The sequence below is a fragment of the Puma concolor genome, chromosome A2 (assembly GCF_028749965.1).
Source record: "Puma concolor isolate L17-30 chromosome A2, mPumCon1.1.hap2, whole genome shotgun sequence".
Taxonomy (NCBI): Eukaryota; Metazoa; Chordata; class Mammalia; order Carnivora; family Felidae; genus Puma; species Puma concolor.
Genome location: NC_141668.1, coordinates 166,245,572 through 166,260,843, shown reverse-complemented (window position 1 = coordinate 166,260,843; position 15,272 = coordinate 166,245,572). Strand labels below are relative to the sequence as shown.

General features: G+C 60.4%; 1 protein-coding gene across 2 annotated transcripts in view; it reads left to right on the top strand.

Moving 5' to 3' along the window:
- FBN3 (fibrillin 3) overlaps positions 1-15,272 on the top strand; it is a 59,928-nt gene that overhangs the window by 13,073 nt on the left and 31,583 nt on the right. For both annotated transcript variants that reach the window (XM_086699236.1, XM_086699237.1), the window contains exons 17-37: positions 585-710; positions 805-930; positions 2,248-2,367; positions 2,495-2,632; positions 2,777-2,827; positions 3,088-3,213; positions 5,016-5,240; positions 5,421-5,546; positions 5,832-5,960; positions 7,200-7,325; positions 7,506-7,631; positions 7,784-7,906; positions 8,054-8,179; positions 9,152-9,277; positions 10,604-10,726; positions 10,923-11,045; positions 11,448-11,573; positions 11,655-11,777; positions 12,561-12,683; positions 13,288-13,449; positions 14,415-14,483. In XM_086699236.1, coding sequence (XP_086555362.1) covers positions 585-710; positions 805-930; positions 2,248-2,367; positions 2,495-2,632; positions 2,777-2,827; positions 3,088-3,213; positions 5,016-5,240; positions 5,421-5,546; positions 5,832-5,960; positions 7,200-7,325; positions 7,506-7,631; positions 7,784-7,906; positions 8,054-8,179; positions 9,152-9,277; positions 10,604-10,726; positions 10,923-11,045; positions 11,448-11,573; positions 11,655-11,777; positions 12,561-12,683; positions 13,288-13,449; positions 14,415-14,483 — 2,643 coding nt within the window. The remainder of the gene's footprint in view (positions 1-584; positions 711-804; positions 931-2,247; positions 2,368-2,494; positions 2,633-2,776; positions 2,828-3,087; positions 3,214-5,015; positions 5,241-5,420; positions 5,547-5,831; positions 5,961-7,199; positions 7,326-7,505; positions 7,632-7,783; positions 7,907-8,053; positions 8,180-9,151; positions 9,278-10,603; positions 10,727-10,922; positions 11,046-11,447; positions 11,574-11,654; positions 11,778-12,560; positions 12,684-13,287; positions 13,450-14,414; positions 14,484-15,272) is intronic.

Genomic DNA, 15,272 nt, shown 5'->3' with positions numbered 1-15,272 from the left:
ACCACCACCCCCTCACCCAGTTAAAGGCACTGGCTCTGGAGCCAGATGCCTGGGTTCGGATCCCAGCCCTACTGTTTACGGGCTGAATAACCTGGGGCAGGTTACTTACCTTGTCTGTGCTTCAGTTTCCTTGTCTGTGAAGTGGGCACGATAATAGGACCTGTTTCGGGGCTGTTGTGAGGGTCAGTCGAGTTAATATGCACAAAATGGTAAGCCCTCCGCGACGGTAGCAAGTAGGACTGCCTTTGTTCTGATCGTGTTGCCGCGGCATAAGGGTTTGCTCCAGGGGCGCCAGACTGAGGACGGCTCTGCCCCCAGGAACATTTGGCACTGTTTGCAGAAATATTGGGAAGGGTGCCTTTGGCGTTTCGTGCGCGGAGGCCAGGGACGCTGTTCAGCGTCCTACAGTGCCCAGGACGGCCCCACCGCCAAGAACGGCCCCGAAGGGCCACCGCGCCGAGAAACGCTGGTTTAGAGGGAAATGAGGCGGGGTCTGGGCTGAAGCTCGGGCCTCCGCGGGGGGACCTGGCTTCTTGGAGGCTCCTAGGAGCCCGAGCAGCCGCTCTGTCGTCTTCCTGCTGCAGACATCAATGAGTGTGCCCTCGACCCCGACGTCTGCACCAACGGCATGTGTGAGAACCTTCGCGGCAGCTACCGTTGCGTCTGCAATCTGGGCTACGAGCCGGGCGCGGCCGGCAAGCAGTGCGTGGGTGAGCGTGTGCGGCGGGCGGCGGGCGGGTGCGCGGGCCTCCCCCCTCCGCAGACGCCCTCACCGCGCCCTCCCGCCCCCACCCCTGCCCCTAGACGTGGATGAGTGCGCGCGCAACAGCCTCCTGTGCGACAACGGGCGGTGCCGGAACAGCCCCGGCAGCTACAGCTGCTCCTGCCCCCAGGGCTTCAGCTTCCGGCAGGACACGGAGACCTGTGAAGGTACAGCCTCCGGGCACGCTGACGCACACGCGCTCGAACACTTACGCATGCTGCGTGCGCCGTGTACACACGCACACACACTGTCAGACGCTCGTGCATGCTGTGTGTGCACACGGACATGCCCAGGCACGTGCTGCATGTGCTGTGTGCACGCACACACTCTCAGACACTTCTGCATGCTGCGTGTGCGTACATGCACGCACTCGGGCACACACGCTGCATGGCACACGCACACACTTACACATTGCATGTGGCGTGTACACACAGGCGTACATGCTCAGGCACTTGCACGTGCTGCGTGCGGTGCGTGCACACAGACATGCTGAAAGACGCATGTATGCTCGTTACACACACATTAGCACTCACATAACTCGAAGACCAGTATATTCACGACTCGGTCTCACACAGTTATACACACTCATGGGTGCGTGCCCTCAAACACATGCGTACCCCCATGCACACACTCCTCACGTTTTACACACTTGAACTCAGCCACACACAGTCACACCCTGAGAGGCACACACTTGTGCGTGCAGTCACTCAGTTACGCAGACTGGTGGTACTCACTCAGGACACACACACCCGTGTTCACACTCACAGACGTGCCCATGTAGCTACACACACTCAGGTGCACGCTCTCAGATGCATGTGCCCACATCCTTATGCTTTCACACACTTAGATGTGTGTTCACACGCACGCTCTTGTGCACGCACACACATGCTCACACGCGTGTTCAAGCATGCGCACACTTCGTATCGATGTCCTTATTCCCCAGCAGTCGTGTGGCCGTGCCCCCTCTGCATGACCCCACCTCTCCCTGGGCCTTCTGTCTTCTCTCCCTCCCCCCAGCAGCCCTGCTCGCCCTACTCCGGAGCGACTTCTGTCCCCCACCCTGTCCCATCAGCTGCCTGCTACCCGCTCCCCAGCCACATCCAGGCCTCTCCTCCCTGGGCTTTCCTCCTGCCCCTCAGTCGCGTCCTCTCTTGTGCAGTGACTCCCTTGAGGGCCACTGTTCCCATTGTGTCTGTCCCTCCACGGTGACATGTGCGTGCCCCTGGGACCCTGCGTGTCACCGTGCTTGTCGGAGCGCACAGCACAATTCGGTGCAAGCACTTGGGCGTGCGTGCCTGTGCGTTTCTGTTCCTGTGCACCCTGCCTGTGTGCGTGTGCCTCCTCCAAGTACATGTGTGGCCACGCGTGTACCTGGGTGCATCCTATGTCACTGGACCCTGGCAGCCCCTGGGGAGACGGGGGTCCTGGTCAGCCGGGGCTTCCCCTCCCAGAGCTCAGGACCTGGTGGGGGACTGTCCTTGCAGACATCAATGAGTGCCTGTCCAACCCGTGTGTAAATGGCCTGTGCCGGAACCTGGCCGGTTCCTATGCCTGTGAATGCGCCCCCGGCAGCCGGCTGGGGCCGTCCGGCACCGTGTGTCTAGGTGAGAGGCCCTGAGTCCCGTGGAGCAGCCGCGACCCTGCTGCCTGGCCCCGCATCCCACCCTGGGGAAGGCCGGGCTTCTGTGGGTCGGTGTGCAGGTGTGACATGGGTGGCCGCCTCTCCCGCAGACAGCACCAGGGGCACCTGCTGGCTCCAGGTCCAGGACGGCCGCTGTGAAGCGAACCTGCACGGAGCCTCCCTGCGGTCCCAGTGCTGCGCCACCCTGGGGGCTGCCTGGGGGAGCCCGTGCGAACGCTGCGAGCCCGGTAATGCCCTGGGAGCCCCCCGGGGGGGGGCTCTTGGGGTCCTCCCGGGCGTGGCCACTGTGGTCACCCGGGTGCCCGTTGAGAGAACGGGGGTCTGGATAGAGAAAGTGACTCCTGTGCCCACTCTGGTTCTCCCAACCACAGACCCCGCCTGCGCCCGCGGCTTTGCCCGCATGACGGGGCTCACCTGCGAAGGTAACTCCTTGCTCCTCTGTGGTTCACCCCTCCCCGCGAGCTGCACACGGGCCGGTGCCTGTCGTGGGGGATGCCTGGGGTCCTGAAGTCTTTTGAGATCAAGGTAGAGATTGCCCTTCCTTGGGGTCTTCCCCGAGATTCCCCAGCCCCCAAAGCTGGTACTGTCCCCTTTCCGCCTCCCCGAGGACAGCCTGGGTGTCCTGAACCCCCAGCGGGGGAGCTCCAGCCCTTGCCTCTCCCCCTTTTCCACCCCTGCCCAGATGTGAATGAGTGCGAAGTCTTCCCCGGGGTCTGTCCCAATGGGCGCTGCCTCAACACTGCCGGCTCCTTCCGCTGTGAGTGCCCCAGCGGCCTGACTCTGGACACCACCGGCCGCCTCTGCGTGGGTGAGTCCACGTGGGACTGTGCGGGGCTGCCTGCCCTCCCTCCGTGGCCCCCACGCCGGGGCCTGGAGACCCCTCCTAGGGACAGAAGGGACTGGGGAGGGGGTCCTCTGGGACCCTCTGCTCCCTGCTCATCTCTCGTTGACGTGTCTTGAAAGACATTTGTTTGGGGGTTTCACCCTTTCACTTACCTGCCCTTTAACAAGGCTCCTTGCTAATGGTAAGCTCTCGTAAAATACCATCTGCAACTTTTATTTATTCTTTCTTGTTACCAAAAAGGTTTACACGGGGCGGGGGGGCACCTCTAGCATGCCCAGGAATCTCCCTCAGCATCCAGGGCTCAAACACTCACTCTGAATGGTTCCCCGTCAGGCTCAGAGATCTGAGACGTTTTCCCCCGGGGTGAGGGTTTCTCAATGTTGCCACTGTCCACATCTTTAAATAAAAAAAAAAAATTTTTTTAAGCGTATTTATTTTTGAGAGAGAGACGGCATGAGCAGGGGAGGGGCAGAGAGAGATAGACAGAGGGAGAGAGAGAATCCCAAGTGGGCTCCTTGCTGTCAGCACAGAGCCTGATACGGGGCCTGAACTCACGAAACCGTGAGATCATGACCCGAGCCAAAACCAGGAGTCACACGCTTAATCAGCTGAGCCCCCCAGGCGCCCGCCACTCTCCACATCTTGAAGCGGACATTTCTTGGCCAAAAGCATGCCAAGCAAACAGGGCTGTGCCCGGTTTCTCCCCACAGTTGGCTAATAGCCTCCTCGTAGGTGCCTTCTCAACTTTGCTTGGCTTCTGAACCGAGTTTTAGGTGGGTCCTCCCACTGGCCCCCAAATCGAACCAAGGAAAGAAAGGAATCGAGGAAAGAGGAAAAAGGCATTGCATTACAGGACCCGTGTGCTGAATTCGGGGCCGGGTGAACAGGGAGGTGCTGACTCCGGCCCGGTCTGCTCAGACATGACCATTAGCCCCGGGCCAGGGCACCCGTCCCTGTGTGCGTCACAGGGTTCCCAGAGGTTCTCGAGGTTCTAAAACAAGGTCTCGTCTTCAAACTGACCTGCCCGATCATGCATTCCTTCGGGAAACAGAAGTTTTCCTGGACCAGGGGTTCAGCAAATGTTTTCTGCAAAGGGCCAGGGGTAAATATTTTTGGCTTTGTGGACCACACAGTCCCTGTTGAAGCTACGGAGGTCTGTCGCAAAAGCAAAAGCAGCCACAGGCAATTTGGAAACAAAGGGATGTGGCTGCGTGTCAATAAAACTTTATTTACAAAAATAGGCGGCCGACCCCAGGCTTGCAGTTGGGCTCTCTTGGACTCTTGTCTCTGGTCTTGATGGAGGCTTATCTGGCATCGGATTGTTCTGAGGGCATCTTGCAGATCAGACACACACTCTGGAGCCAGATGGCCTGGGGTGAACGTGGTTCTGCCTTTCACCGTGTGGCCGCGGACAAGCTACCTAACCCTTCTGTGCCTCGATTTTCTTGCCTGTAAAATGAACATGATGCTAATATTTTCATCTTGATGTCTATTTTGAGGATTGCATGGGTTGGGGAGCTTAGAACAGTGCCCTGCCCATAGCAAGCACCTTAACACAGCAAGGTATTGCCACTAAAATGTTGCACGACGTTGTTACTGAAGTGTTACCGCTGGGTGATGTAGAATGTCGATAATGGCACTCCCCTTGCGCCCTTCCTGTTGGGGAGGGAATTTCAGACAGGTGCTGCTGAGGGAGACCTTATCGGCCACGTGACAGCAGGCACACCGTGGCAGGGGTGGGACCCAGTGACTGTCCCTCTGTGTAGACGTGCGCCTGGAGCCTTGTTTCCTGCATCGGGAGGAGGACGAGTGTGGGGCTGCCCTGCCCGGCAAGTACCGGATGGACGTCTGCTGCTGCTCCGTGGGGGCCGCCTGGGGGGATGAGTGTGAAGCATGCCCAGAGCCGGAGTCCCCGGCATTTGCCAGCCTATGTCCCCGGGGACTAGGCTTCGCCAGCCGGGACTTCCTGTCAGGCCGGCCCTTCTATAAAGGTGTGTTCGGGCGCGGGGAGCCTGGAGGATGGGGAGAGGGCACAGCACAGGCAAAGGCCCTGTGGTGGGAAGTGTGTTTGGGAGAGAGCAACGCGTCTGCAGTCAGAGGTGTGAAATCTCAGGGGCAGACCCAGGGACCCTGGAGGGGTTTGACTGACATTTCGTGCTCCCGCACCGCAGACGTGAACGAGTGCAAGGCGTTCCCCGGCCTCTGCATGCACGGCACCTGCCGCAACACCGTGGGCAGCTTCCGCTGCTCCTGTGCCGGGGGCTTCGCCCTGGATGCTCGGGGAAGGAACTGTACAGGTATGTGCCTACCCCGGGGGCGCCTGCAGGAGTGGGGGCTTCAGATCACACATGGGGTCCAGACCCACTCTTGGTCCTGCTGCCTTCTCTGGCCCTAGGGGATTCCGACTGTGAAAGGAGGGGCTGACAAAGGTGACCTCCGGGGTGGGGGGAGTTCCCTGCCCTTCTCTGATGTGCAGCCGCCACACCTCCGTCCCCACCCCTGGCTCAGCTTGGCAGCTCGGGGCTCCCGTGTAGCCTCCGTGTCTACAGACGCGGAGGCCGGCCTTGCCCCTCTCTCCCCAGACATCGACGAGTGCCACATCTCCCCTGACCTCTGTGGCCGGGGCACCTGTGTGAACACCCCGGGCAGCTTCGAGTGTGAGTGTTTCCATGGCTACGAGAGCGGCTTCATGCTGATGAAGAGCTGCATGGGTAGGTGGCCGCAGGGCCATTGCGTGGGTGGCCCCGGGCAGGGTGATGCCTGTAGGGTCTCGGGGCTGAGGGGAGGGATGGTGAGGGCATTGTTGTGATGGGCGAGGTGGGAGGGGCAGGTGTGGGGAGAAGCTGAGACCCAGCAAATCTGGGCGCCAGGTGGTGGCATCCCCAAAGGCAGCTGGATGTCGGGTCTGTCATGCAGAGTTGAGTCCTAGGGACCCAGATTTGGGTGAGTTCTCCCAGAGCAGGTGTAGCGTGAGAAGAGGAGGAGGGTCCTGGAGAGAGGAGCCCCCCCTTCCTTCCTTCCTTCCTTCCTTCCTTCCTTCCTTCCCTCCCTCCCTCCCTCCCTCCCTCCCTCCTTTCTTCCCTCCCTCCCTCCCTCCTTCCCTCCCTCCTTCCCTCCCTCCTTCCCTCCCTCCTTCCTTCCTCCCTCCCTCCCTGCTGCCTTCCTGCCTGCCTTCCGCTTTTTTCTTCATTCAGTGAACGTTTCATGCACCTCTACTGAGGGGAGCCACAAGGAGCTCAGTAGCAGACAGCCAGGCTCTCGGAGCTCATGACCTGATGGGGAGACAGATGTTGATAAAATTAATCCCTGGAGAAATGCAAAATGGCCACTGTGAGAAGCACTTGAGAGGGCCACGCAGTAGGGTACAGTGTGGTCCCCAGGGACATGTCCTGTTCTGTGGGCCTTGAGGTTGTGGCTGAGAGTGGGAGTAAATGTGGTGAAGAGGGGCTGCAAGAGCAGCCTGAAGGGAGAACGGCAGGTGCAAAGGCCCTGGGGTGGGCCTGAGGGATGGAAGGGGTTTCTGTGCGGTGAGCCAGGTGGAGGAAACAGCAGGTGCAAAGGCCCTGGGGTGGGCCTGAGGGGTGGAAGGAGGTACTCGAGACTGGAGTTCGAGGCGGGGGGTGGCGCAGCCTGCTCCTGGTGATGCCTGCACCTTGCCTCCCTGCGGAGTCCTACAGCGTTGCTTCTCAGGGCCTCCTTCAGTGACTCGAGGAGTGTCGGCCTCATGGCCCTGATTCTCCTGAGGATTCCAAATTCCTTCTTGGGCTGACCTGCCCCTGCTCCTCCCAGCGCACACCCCGCTCCCTGGGTCATCAAGCCCAAGCCTCCAGGCTCTCCCGGCCGTGGCCAGGGTGACGGGGCTGGGGACCGCAGGGAGAAGCTTCCCACGAGCCACGCCGCGCCCACCCTGGTCGGTGCCTTCACACCCGCTCTCTCTTGCACACGCGCAGACGTGGACGAGTGTGCGCGGGACCCGCTGCTGTGCCGGGGAGGTAACTGCTCCAACACGGACGGGGGCTACCAGTGTCAGTGCCCCCCCGGACATGCGCTGACGGCCAAGGGCACTGCCTGTGAGGGTGAGTGTGCCGCAGGCATGCGAGCGAGAGTGGTGTGGTGTGAGTGAATGGTGGGCGTGTGCACTTGTGCGTGCCCTGTGAGAGTGTGTGTGTGTTCGAGTGTCTCAGGGACCCCACGCTGGGTCATCGCCTCTACTCACACTGGGCCCCCGCCGGCCACGTGCCCCCCCCCCCCCACAGATGTCGATGAGTGTTCCCTGAGTGACGGCCTGTGTCCCCATGGCCACTGTGTCAACATCATCGGGGCCTTCCAGTGCGCCTGCCACGCTGGCTTCCAGAGCACAGCTGACCGCCTCGGCTGCACGGGTGAGACTGCGCCCACCTGCCCCACGTGGGCACCAGCCCCCAGCCCCCAGCCCCAGCCACCGTGGCGGTCCTTCCTGGCCTCAGTTCCAGACCCCACTCCTGCCCTCCCCCCCCCATCAGCCCCGTGCTCGAGCCTGCCCTGCCTCCCACAGATATCAACGAATGCCGCACTGGGAACGGTGGGTGTGACGTGCACTGCACAAACACCGAGGGCAGCTACCGGTGTGGCTGTGGACACGGCTACTCGCTGATGCCCGATGGGAGGGCGTGTGCAGGTGCGTGGGATAGGGGATCCAACCTAGCTTGGTCCAGGCGAAGCCGGCCAGACCTGGGATAAGCCACTGACCCCGTGGCCAGGTCCCCGGGGGCTGCTCCTCCGTCCCTGCCTGCCTACAGCCCAGCCCCCACCTCTGCTCCCCCAGACGTGGATGAGTGTGCGGAGAACCCGGACATCTGCGACGGAGGCCAGTGCGTCAACGTGCCGGGGGGTCACCACTGCCTGTGCTATGAGGGCTTCGTGGCCACGCTGGACGCGAGGGCGTGTGTCGGTGAGGAGCCAGGACCGTGGGGCGGAGGAGACAGCGTCTGACCTCACACACCAGGCCTTCCCCAGGGGGGCACGTGGGCAAGACAGACAGCGGGTCCTGTCCCCGTCACGTGCAGGCGAGGGAGACAGGCTCTGCAGCAGCACGTGGCAGTCTGCGCGTGGCCACCAGTGCGCAGGGCCGACCGCCACGCGCCAGGGCCTGGGGGCTCGGATTCACAGCAGCAGATACCCTGAACCTTGCTCTTGAAGTACATCTATTGAGCACCACTGTGTACCTGATGCACACCCCGCTCCCGGGGCTACGTCTCAAGATTGTCACACGCCAAGGCGTTTTATGCAGAGGGGGGGCGAGCTCGATGGGAAAGGGCGCTCAGAACTGTGTTTTCTGAGACCCGCTCGGGGACCACGGGCTGTTCAGGCCGTGGTTACTGTCCTCCCCTGGCTGCGGGGCATCGCGGGGCCCCGGGAGCAGATGCGTCCTGGGTGCCCCATCAGGGCAGCGCTGGGGCCCGAGCGGGGAAGTTCCAGGAAGGGAAGGTGTAATTCTCTCCGAGGAAAGACGTGTGTGCAGCCCCAGTGCAGCTCAGCGTTCCCGATCGCGGGAGTCTTAGGAAGCCCTGAAGCACCTCGGCTCAAATGACACAGGGAACTGTTTACTGCTCCACGCCCTTCTTGCTGCTCCCTGTTGGCGTAAAGGCTCTGAAAAGGCCCGTAGGAGAAAAACCCTAACTCTGCACGCTCTAACTGTCCTCAGCTACAAAATCCTTTTGGGAACTTGTGCCCAGTGTGTCCCACAGGGTACGCGCTGGAAAACGCGGACAAGACAGCGGTCCGGTGGCGGAACCAGAAACGGCGTGCAGTCCCGGAGACGGGCACCCAGAGCCTCCACGCGGGGGAGCGGCGTGGCAGGGCACCCGGCAACGCTCGGGCACCCCCTCCGCCCTCACCTGCTTGCCCTCCTGTCACCCCGCAGACTTGAACGAGTGTGAACTGAAGCCCCACCTTTGCCTCCACGGGGACTGTGAGAACACAAAAGGCTCCTTTGTCTGCCACTGCCATCTGGGTTACATCATCAGGAAGGGGGCCATGGGCTGCTCCGGTGAGCTGGCGGTCGGTGGGGTGTGGCACGGGGGGCTCCGAGGGGCCAGCTCGGGGGTTGTGGGGTCCCTGCCCCGTCCCCCGGGGCTGAGCACGGCCAGAGTTCATTCTCCCACATTTCCGCGGGTAGGGCCTCGTGTTCAAGCGGGAACAGGACCCAGTCGGGTGCCCCTGGGGCTCCCCTCTAGCCCCCAGCTCTGCGGGCCCCAGGTGTCCGTGGCAGCATTCCCAAAGCATGCCAGCCTGATGACGCGACACTCTACGGGGGCGAACGTTTCCACGGTTCGTTAGTCAACTGACTCAGGCTCCTAGCGCTGTCGTAACAAATTCCTACCAGTCTCAGGGCTCAGAAGCGCAGAAACGTATTCTCTGTCCGGAACGGTTCCCGGGCCCAGAAATCTGAAATCAGCACGTCCGCAGGGCTGCGGGGGCTCAGAGGGGGAATCTGTCCCACGCCTCTACTGCCTTCTGGCGGTGGCCAGGAGTCCCCCGTGTGCCTCGTCAGCGTGTCACTCTACTCTCTGAGTCTGTCTTCACGTGGGTTGTCTCTGTGTCTGGGTCCAAATTTCCCTCTTATGAGAATGCCAGTCACTGGATTAGGGCCACCAGAATCCAGGATGACCCCATCCTAACCTGGTTACATCCACAAAGACCCTGTTTCCAAATAACGTCCTGTGCACAGCTTCCGGGCATTAGGACAACGCGAACGTATCTTTCTGGAGATACACTGATGCGGTTATTTTAACGCGTGTTAGAATCCGACGTTATGTAGCAGCCTCAAATCCATGACTCTTTAGAGCCTGTTGTTGATGTAAAGTTGGCTTTTAAAATACATTTACCTAAGTAACAGTGAGGAAGCATGGGAAGCAACGTTCGGGAACCAGGGGCTCACTTGGGTGGTGAGTGGACATCGCAGAGTTACAAGGGTGAGGCTGACCTGGCTGAGGGTCCGAGACGCCGGTTTAGAAGGAAATCCTGCTTTAGGGTGAGGACGTATGCATTAGGACGGCTACTCTTCAAGTCTACCCTGAGACTCTTACGTTCCTGTTTCAGATCACTTCAGAGGGCTGCTGGGAGTCGTGCCTTTGGGGTTTGGGAGCTTTCCTCCTGGGCTCTGGGTGACGGGGGAAGCTCCTGAGGTGGGTGGGGGGCTTTCTGGGCCAGCCCTCCCCCAGGAGGGTCCTTGCCCTTTCCCTGTTGCTGTAGTATCTCCCTACTCTGGACCCGAAGCCCTATTTCTACAAAGCCCAGGCCTTGTGGGGGTGCCGTGTCCTTCCTCTCCTCGCCTGGTCCAGACCCTCCCGTGACCGGGTCCCTCTCCTTGCAGATGTGGACGAGTGTGAGCTTGGGGGACACAGCTGTGACAGTCACGCTTCCTGCCTCAACGTCCCTGGGAGTTTCAGCTGCAGGTGCCACCCAGGCTGGGTGGGGGATGGCTTCGCATGCCACGGTGAGTGCCTGGGGGCAGGCGGTCTGGGCAGAGCAGCTGAGGTAGGTGGGGGGCAGGAGGGAGACGGGGCGGTGGGGGTGGGGGTCTGGGCCCAGGGGTGTCTGTGGGGGTCGGACAGGGCCGAGCTTGGAGGGTCCGCCTCCCTGCAGCCCCCCCAATGCGCACACTGGGGGGCCCCGGGCTCCGTGTCCTGCAGACCTGGACGAGTGTGCTTCCCGGGAGCACCAGTGCAGCCTGAGGGCCGACTGCCTGAATGTTCCCGGCTCCTACCGCTGTGCCTGCCACCAGGGCTTCACCGGGGATGGCTTCTCCTGTGAAGGTGAGAGTGGGGTGGGGCCCGAGGGGACAGCCACAGGGGCTGGGTTCCAACTCAAACAGATCCCACCCGGTGCACGGCGCCGGGGTGCTGGAGATGCTGTGACTTCATCCCCGCGGGGCCACGGGCCAGGCCGAGTCACGGGGTGGGCCGTCTTCTCCCCTGGACTCTGAATGCACGGAGCCTTCTGGACGTGGAGCACAGGAACACTAGCTTACTTCCCGGTGGCCCTCCACCCGGGTCCCGCGTGACCAGGTCTCCTGTCTCCCTGAGTCGGGGTCTGAGTTCCCGGTACTCCCCGGAACCCTGGGTGACCGTGAAGGGTTTGACCGGGGCCCCTTGCCCCTGCCCCGCGTGGGTCCCGGCCAGCTGGCCCCCAGCCCTCTGCCTCTCGGGGTCCCGCAGACAGGGACGAATGTGCTGAGGACGTGGACCTCTGTGAGAACGGGCAGTGCCTCAATGCCCCCGGCGGGTACCGCTGTGAATGTGAGATGGGCTTCAGCCCCACGGAGGACCACCGCGCCTGTCGGGGTGAGACCTGGGGCTGCCGGGCTGGGGGACACAGCAGGAGCAGGCTGCCAGGCAAGGCGGGCTGACCTGGGGTCCCCACAGACGTGGACGAGTGCATTCTCGGGAACCTCTGTGTGTTCGGGAGCTGCGAGAACCTGCCCGGAATGTTCCGCTGCATCTGCAGTGAGGGCTATGAGCTGGACCGCGGTGGTGGCAATTGCACAGGTGTGGGGTCAGCCGGGCTGTGGGGGTGGGAGGAGGGGCAGGGCTTACTGCCTCCCTGCCCTCAGATCTCTTCTTGAATGTCCTATTCTGGAGGGGGGGGCTTGTCTGACCCCCATCTCCAGCAGTGCCCACATTGATCTGTGTTCCCATCAACCTCCTCCGTTGGCATCTATCATCTTCTGAATCGATGCAGTGAATGAATGAAGGTGTACTCCCTCCACTACTACCGTCAAGATGACCTCCCACTTATGTATTTAAAACGGGGGTCAGCAAACTTTTCTGGCAAACGACCAGATAGGAAATATTTTTGGCTTTCCAGCCATACAGTCTCTGTCACAGCTACTCAACTGCCTCGTAGCTCAGAAGCAGACACACACAGGCAGTATGTAAATGAGTGGGCGTGGGTGTGTGCCAATAAAACTTTATTTACACAAACAGGCAGGGGGCTCTGGCCCACCGATAATAGCCTGCCAACCCGTGGCTTGAAAGCATGTTCTAAATGTTGGGCTTTGTAGGTTGGCTGCGTGGAACCCATGACACAGGAAACTTTAAAGGGGCAAACCTCCATCCCAAGTGGAACAGAACAGGGAGGAGAGGGGGTTAGACAGGCCAGGGCAGACCCTGGAGGCTGCTGTCCCTTCAGGCTTTCTTCCCAGGGGAGGACATGGCCTCACTCCACAGCCCACATCCAACATTAAGGGCTTCAGCTTCCCAGGAGGAAGGTGGGAGGGAAGTGGATTGAGGGAGGGCTCCCGCTGACAGCATTCCCCACCCCTCCACCAGATGTCAATGAGTGTGCAGACCCTGTGAACTGCATCAATGGCCTGTGTGTCAACACCCCCGGCAGCTATCTCTGCAATTGTCCCCAGGATTTTGAGCTGAACCCCAGCGGGGTGGGCTGTGTGGGTGAGTAAGCCCTTGGCTCCAGCTGGGGATCTGATGGCAGGTGAGCTGGGCGGAGCTCAGATTTACCTGTTCTTGACAAACAGGACCTTTGCCAGCCCCTGATCAGGGCCACTGAGGATGTGTTCTTGCACACCCTTCCACTCCTGGGGTGTGTGCGCGCGCACACACACACACACACACACACACACACACAGCTCCCTGCCCAGGGACAGTGTCCCTGTCCATTTGTTCAGACCCCCCCCTTCTGTCCCTGTGCTCTACACACTCATACATACATATACACACACAGTCACATGTGTGCACATGTACACGTATGCAGAGGCACAGCCATGCACACGGGCACATGTGTACACGCAGCCGCGAGGCAGAGCCAGGCACGCATGCGCACACGGCCGCGAATCAGGGCCAGGCACACAGGCACGCATGCGCACACGGCCGCGAATCAGAGCCAGGCGCAGGCGCATGTGCGCACACGGCCGCGAATCAGAGCCAGGCACACAGGCACGCATGCGCACACGGCCACACGCACAGTTACGCAGAGAGGTGCAAACGCGCGCGCCCTCGTCTCTCCTGCCCCATGCTAACCACCCCTTTCTCTGTTCAGACACCCGGGTCGGGAACTGTTTTCTGGACACGCATGACCGAGGGGATGGTGGTATCTTCTGCGCTGCTGAGATCGGGGTTGGCGTCACCCGGGCTTCTTGCTGTTGCTCCCTGGGACGGGCCTGGGGTAACCCGTGTGAACTGTGCCCGCTGGCCAACACCAGTGAGTCTCCGGGTGGTAGTGGGGGACACAGGCGAGCACTCCCCAGGACTTCGGGGGTCATCTGTGCTAAGGGAGGGACACTGAGAACCAGAGAGGGAGAGGGGCTCGCCCTGGGTCACACAGCATACCTTTAGCAGTTCATCGGCTGTGCCTCCTCGCTCCACGTCTCTCTCTGCCCTCCCTTCCTGCAAATTCTCTGTGTGTTTCTATTCGCTTGCTTCCTCAGTCCGTCAGCCAGCAATCATTGAGAGTTCCTCCATGCCCTGTGCAAGGGGCTGGGGACCCAGAGCAGGATGAACCACAGCACGGCACACTGCCCCTCACCTGTATACCAGTGGTCCCCGGACTGTGGGCGTAGAGCTATCCTGAGGGTTTGTCTGAGACACAGTGGTGGCCAAGGACAGGAAGTGGATAAGGGAAGACTTCTCAGGACAAAAGGCTGAGTAGGAGTTTTCTAGGCAGAGCAGGGGGAAGGGTCTGTGATGCTGTGGGAACAGCATGTGCAAAGGCCTCAGGTTCACACACCTGTCCACCTATTCAGGTGTGTCTGTGTGTGTCTGTGTGTGTCTGTGTCCATGTGTATATGTGATATCCGGGGTCTTTCTTTCAATGGGGAAGATTTGCAGTCACACTGGTCTGGTTTTAGATCAGAAGAAATCACCCCTTTCCACCCCCAGCTGTTAGCACACAGTCCATCTGTTCATATGTTGAATGTGAACACATGTTCACACACACACACACACACACACACACACACACACACACACACACACATGCACACTGCCCCATCTTCCCAGATTGGCTGAAGTCTCTCGGTGCCGAGAGGCTGAGGAGGTAAGGGGATGGAATTGGTGTGGTAGAGGGATGTGGGACCCATTCTGGAGCCCGTTTTGGGAGACCTCAATTCCCATGCCTCCCTTGGGCTTCACCCCACAGCCCCTCAGAAGAACCTGTTTCCTTTGCAGCCGAGTATAGAACCTTGTGCCCAGGGGGCGAGGGCTTCCGACCCAACCCCATCACTGTCATTCTGGAAGGTGAGCTCCGGGCAGACTATCCACTTGCGTACTCAGTGAGCTTTTTCTCATCCCTGCCTCGCCAAAATGCACAGTTGCGGGACAGGGGCACATCCTCCCTCCCCAAGGCCAGGCAGTGAGGCTAAACTGTTCTGTTTTTGGTGAAGTTTTTGTTTTTTCTTTCATCTGTCTTTTCTTCCAACTGTTGGTTTATTGATCCGTCCTTCCAACAACCTATCCATCCACCCATCCATCCATCAATCCCCCACCCACCCACCCATCCATCCATCCATCCATCATCCTTATCCAACCACTCACCCACCCATCCATCCATGAACCCATCCATCCATCCATCCATCCATCATCCCCATCCAACCACTCACCCATCCATCCATCCATCCATCCATCCCCCATCCAGCCACTCACCCACCCATCCATCCATCCATCATCCCCATCCAACCACTCACCCATCCATCCATCTATCCATTCATCCATCCATCCATCCATCATCCCCATCCAACCAGTCACCCATCTATCCATCCATCCATCCATCCCCCATCCAGCCACTCACCCACCCATCCATCCATCCATCCCCCATCCAGCCACTCACCCACCCATCCATCCATCCATCCATCCATCCATCCATCATCCCCATCCAACCACTCACCCATCCATCCATCCATCCATCCATCCCCCATCCAGCCACTCACCCACCCATCCATCCATCCATCATCCCCATTCAACCACTCACCCATCCATCCATCCATCCATTCATCCATCCATCCATCCATCATCCCCATCCAACCAGTC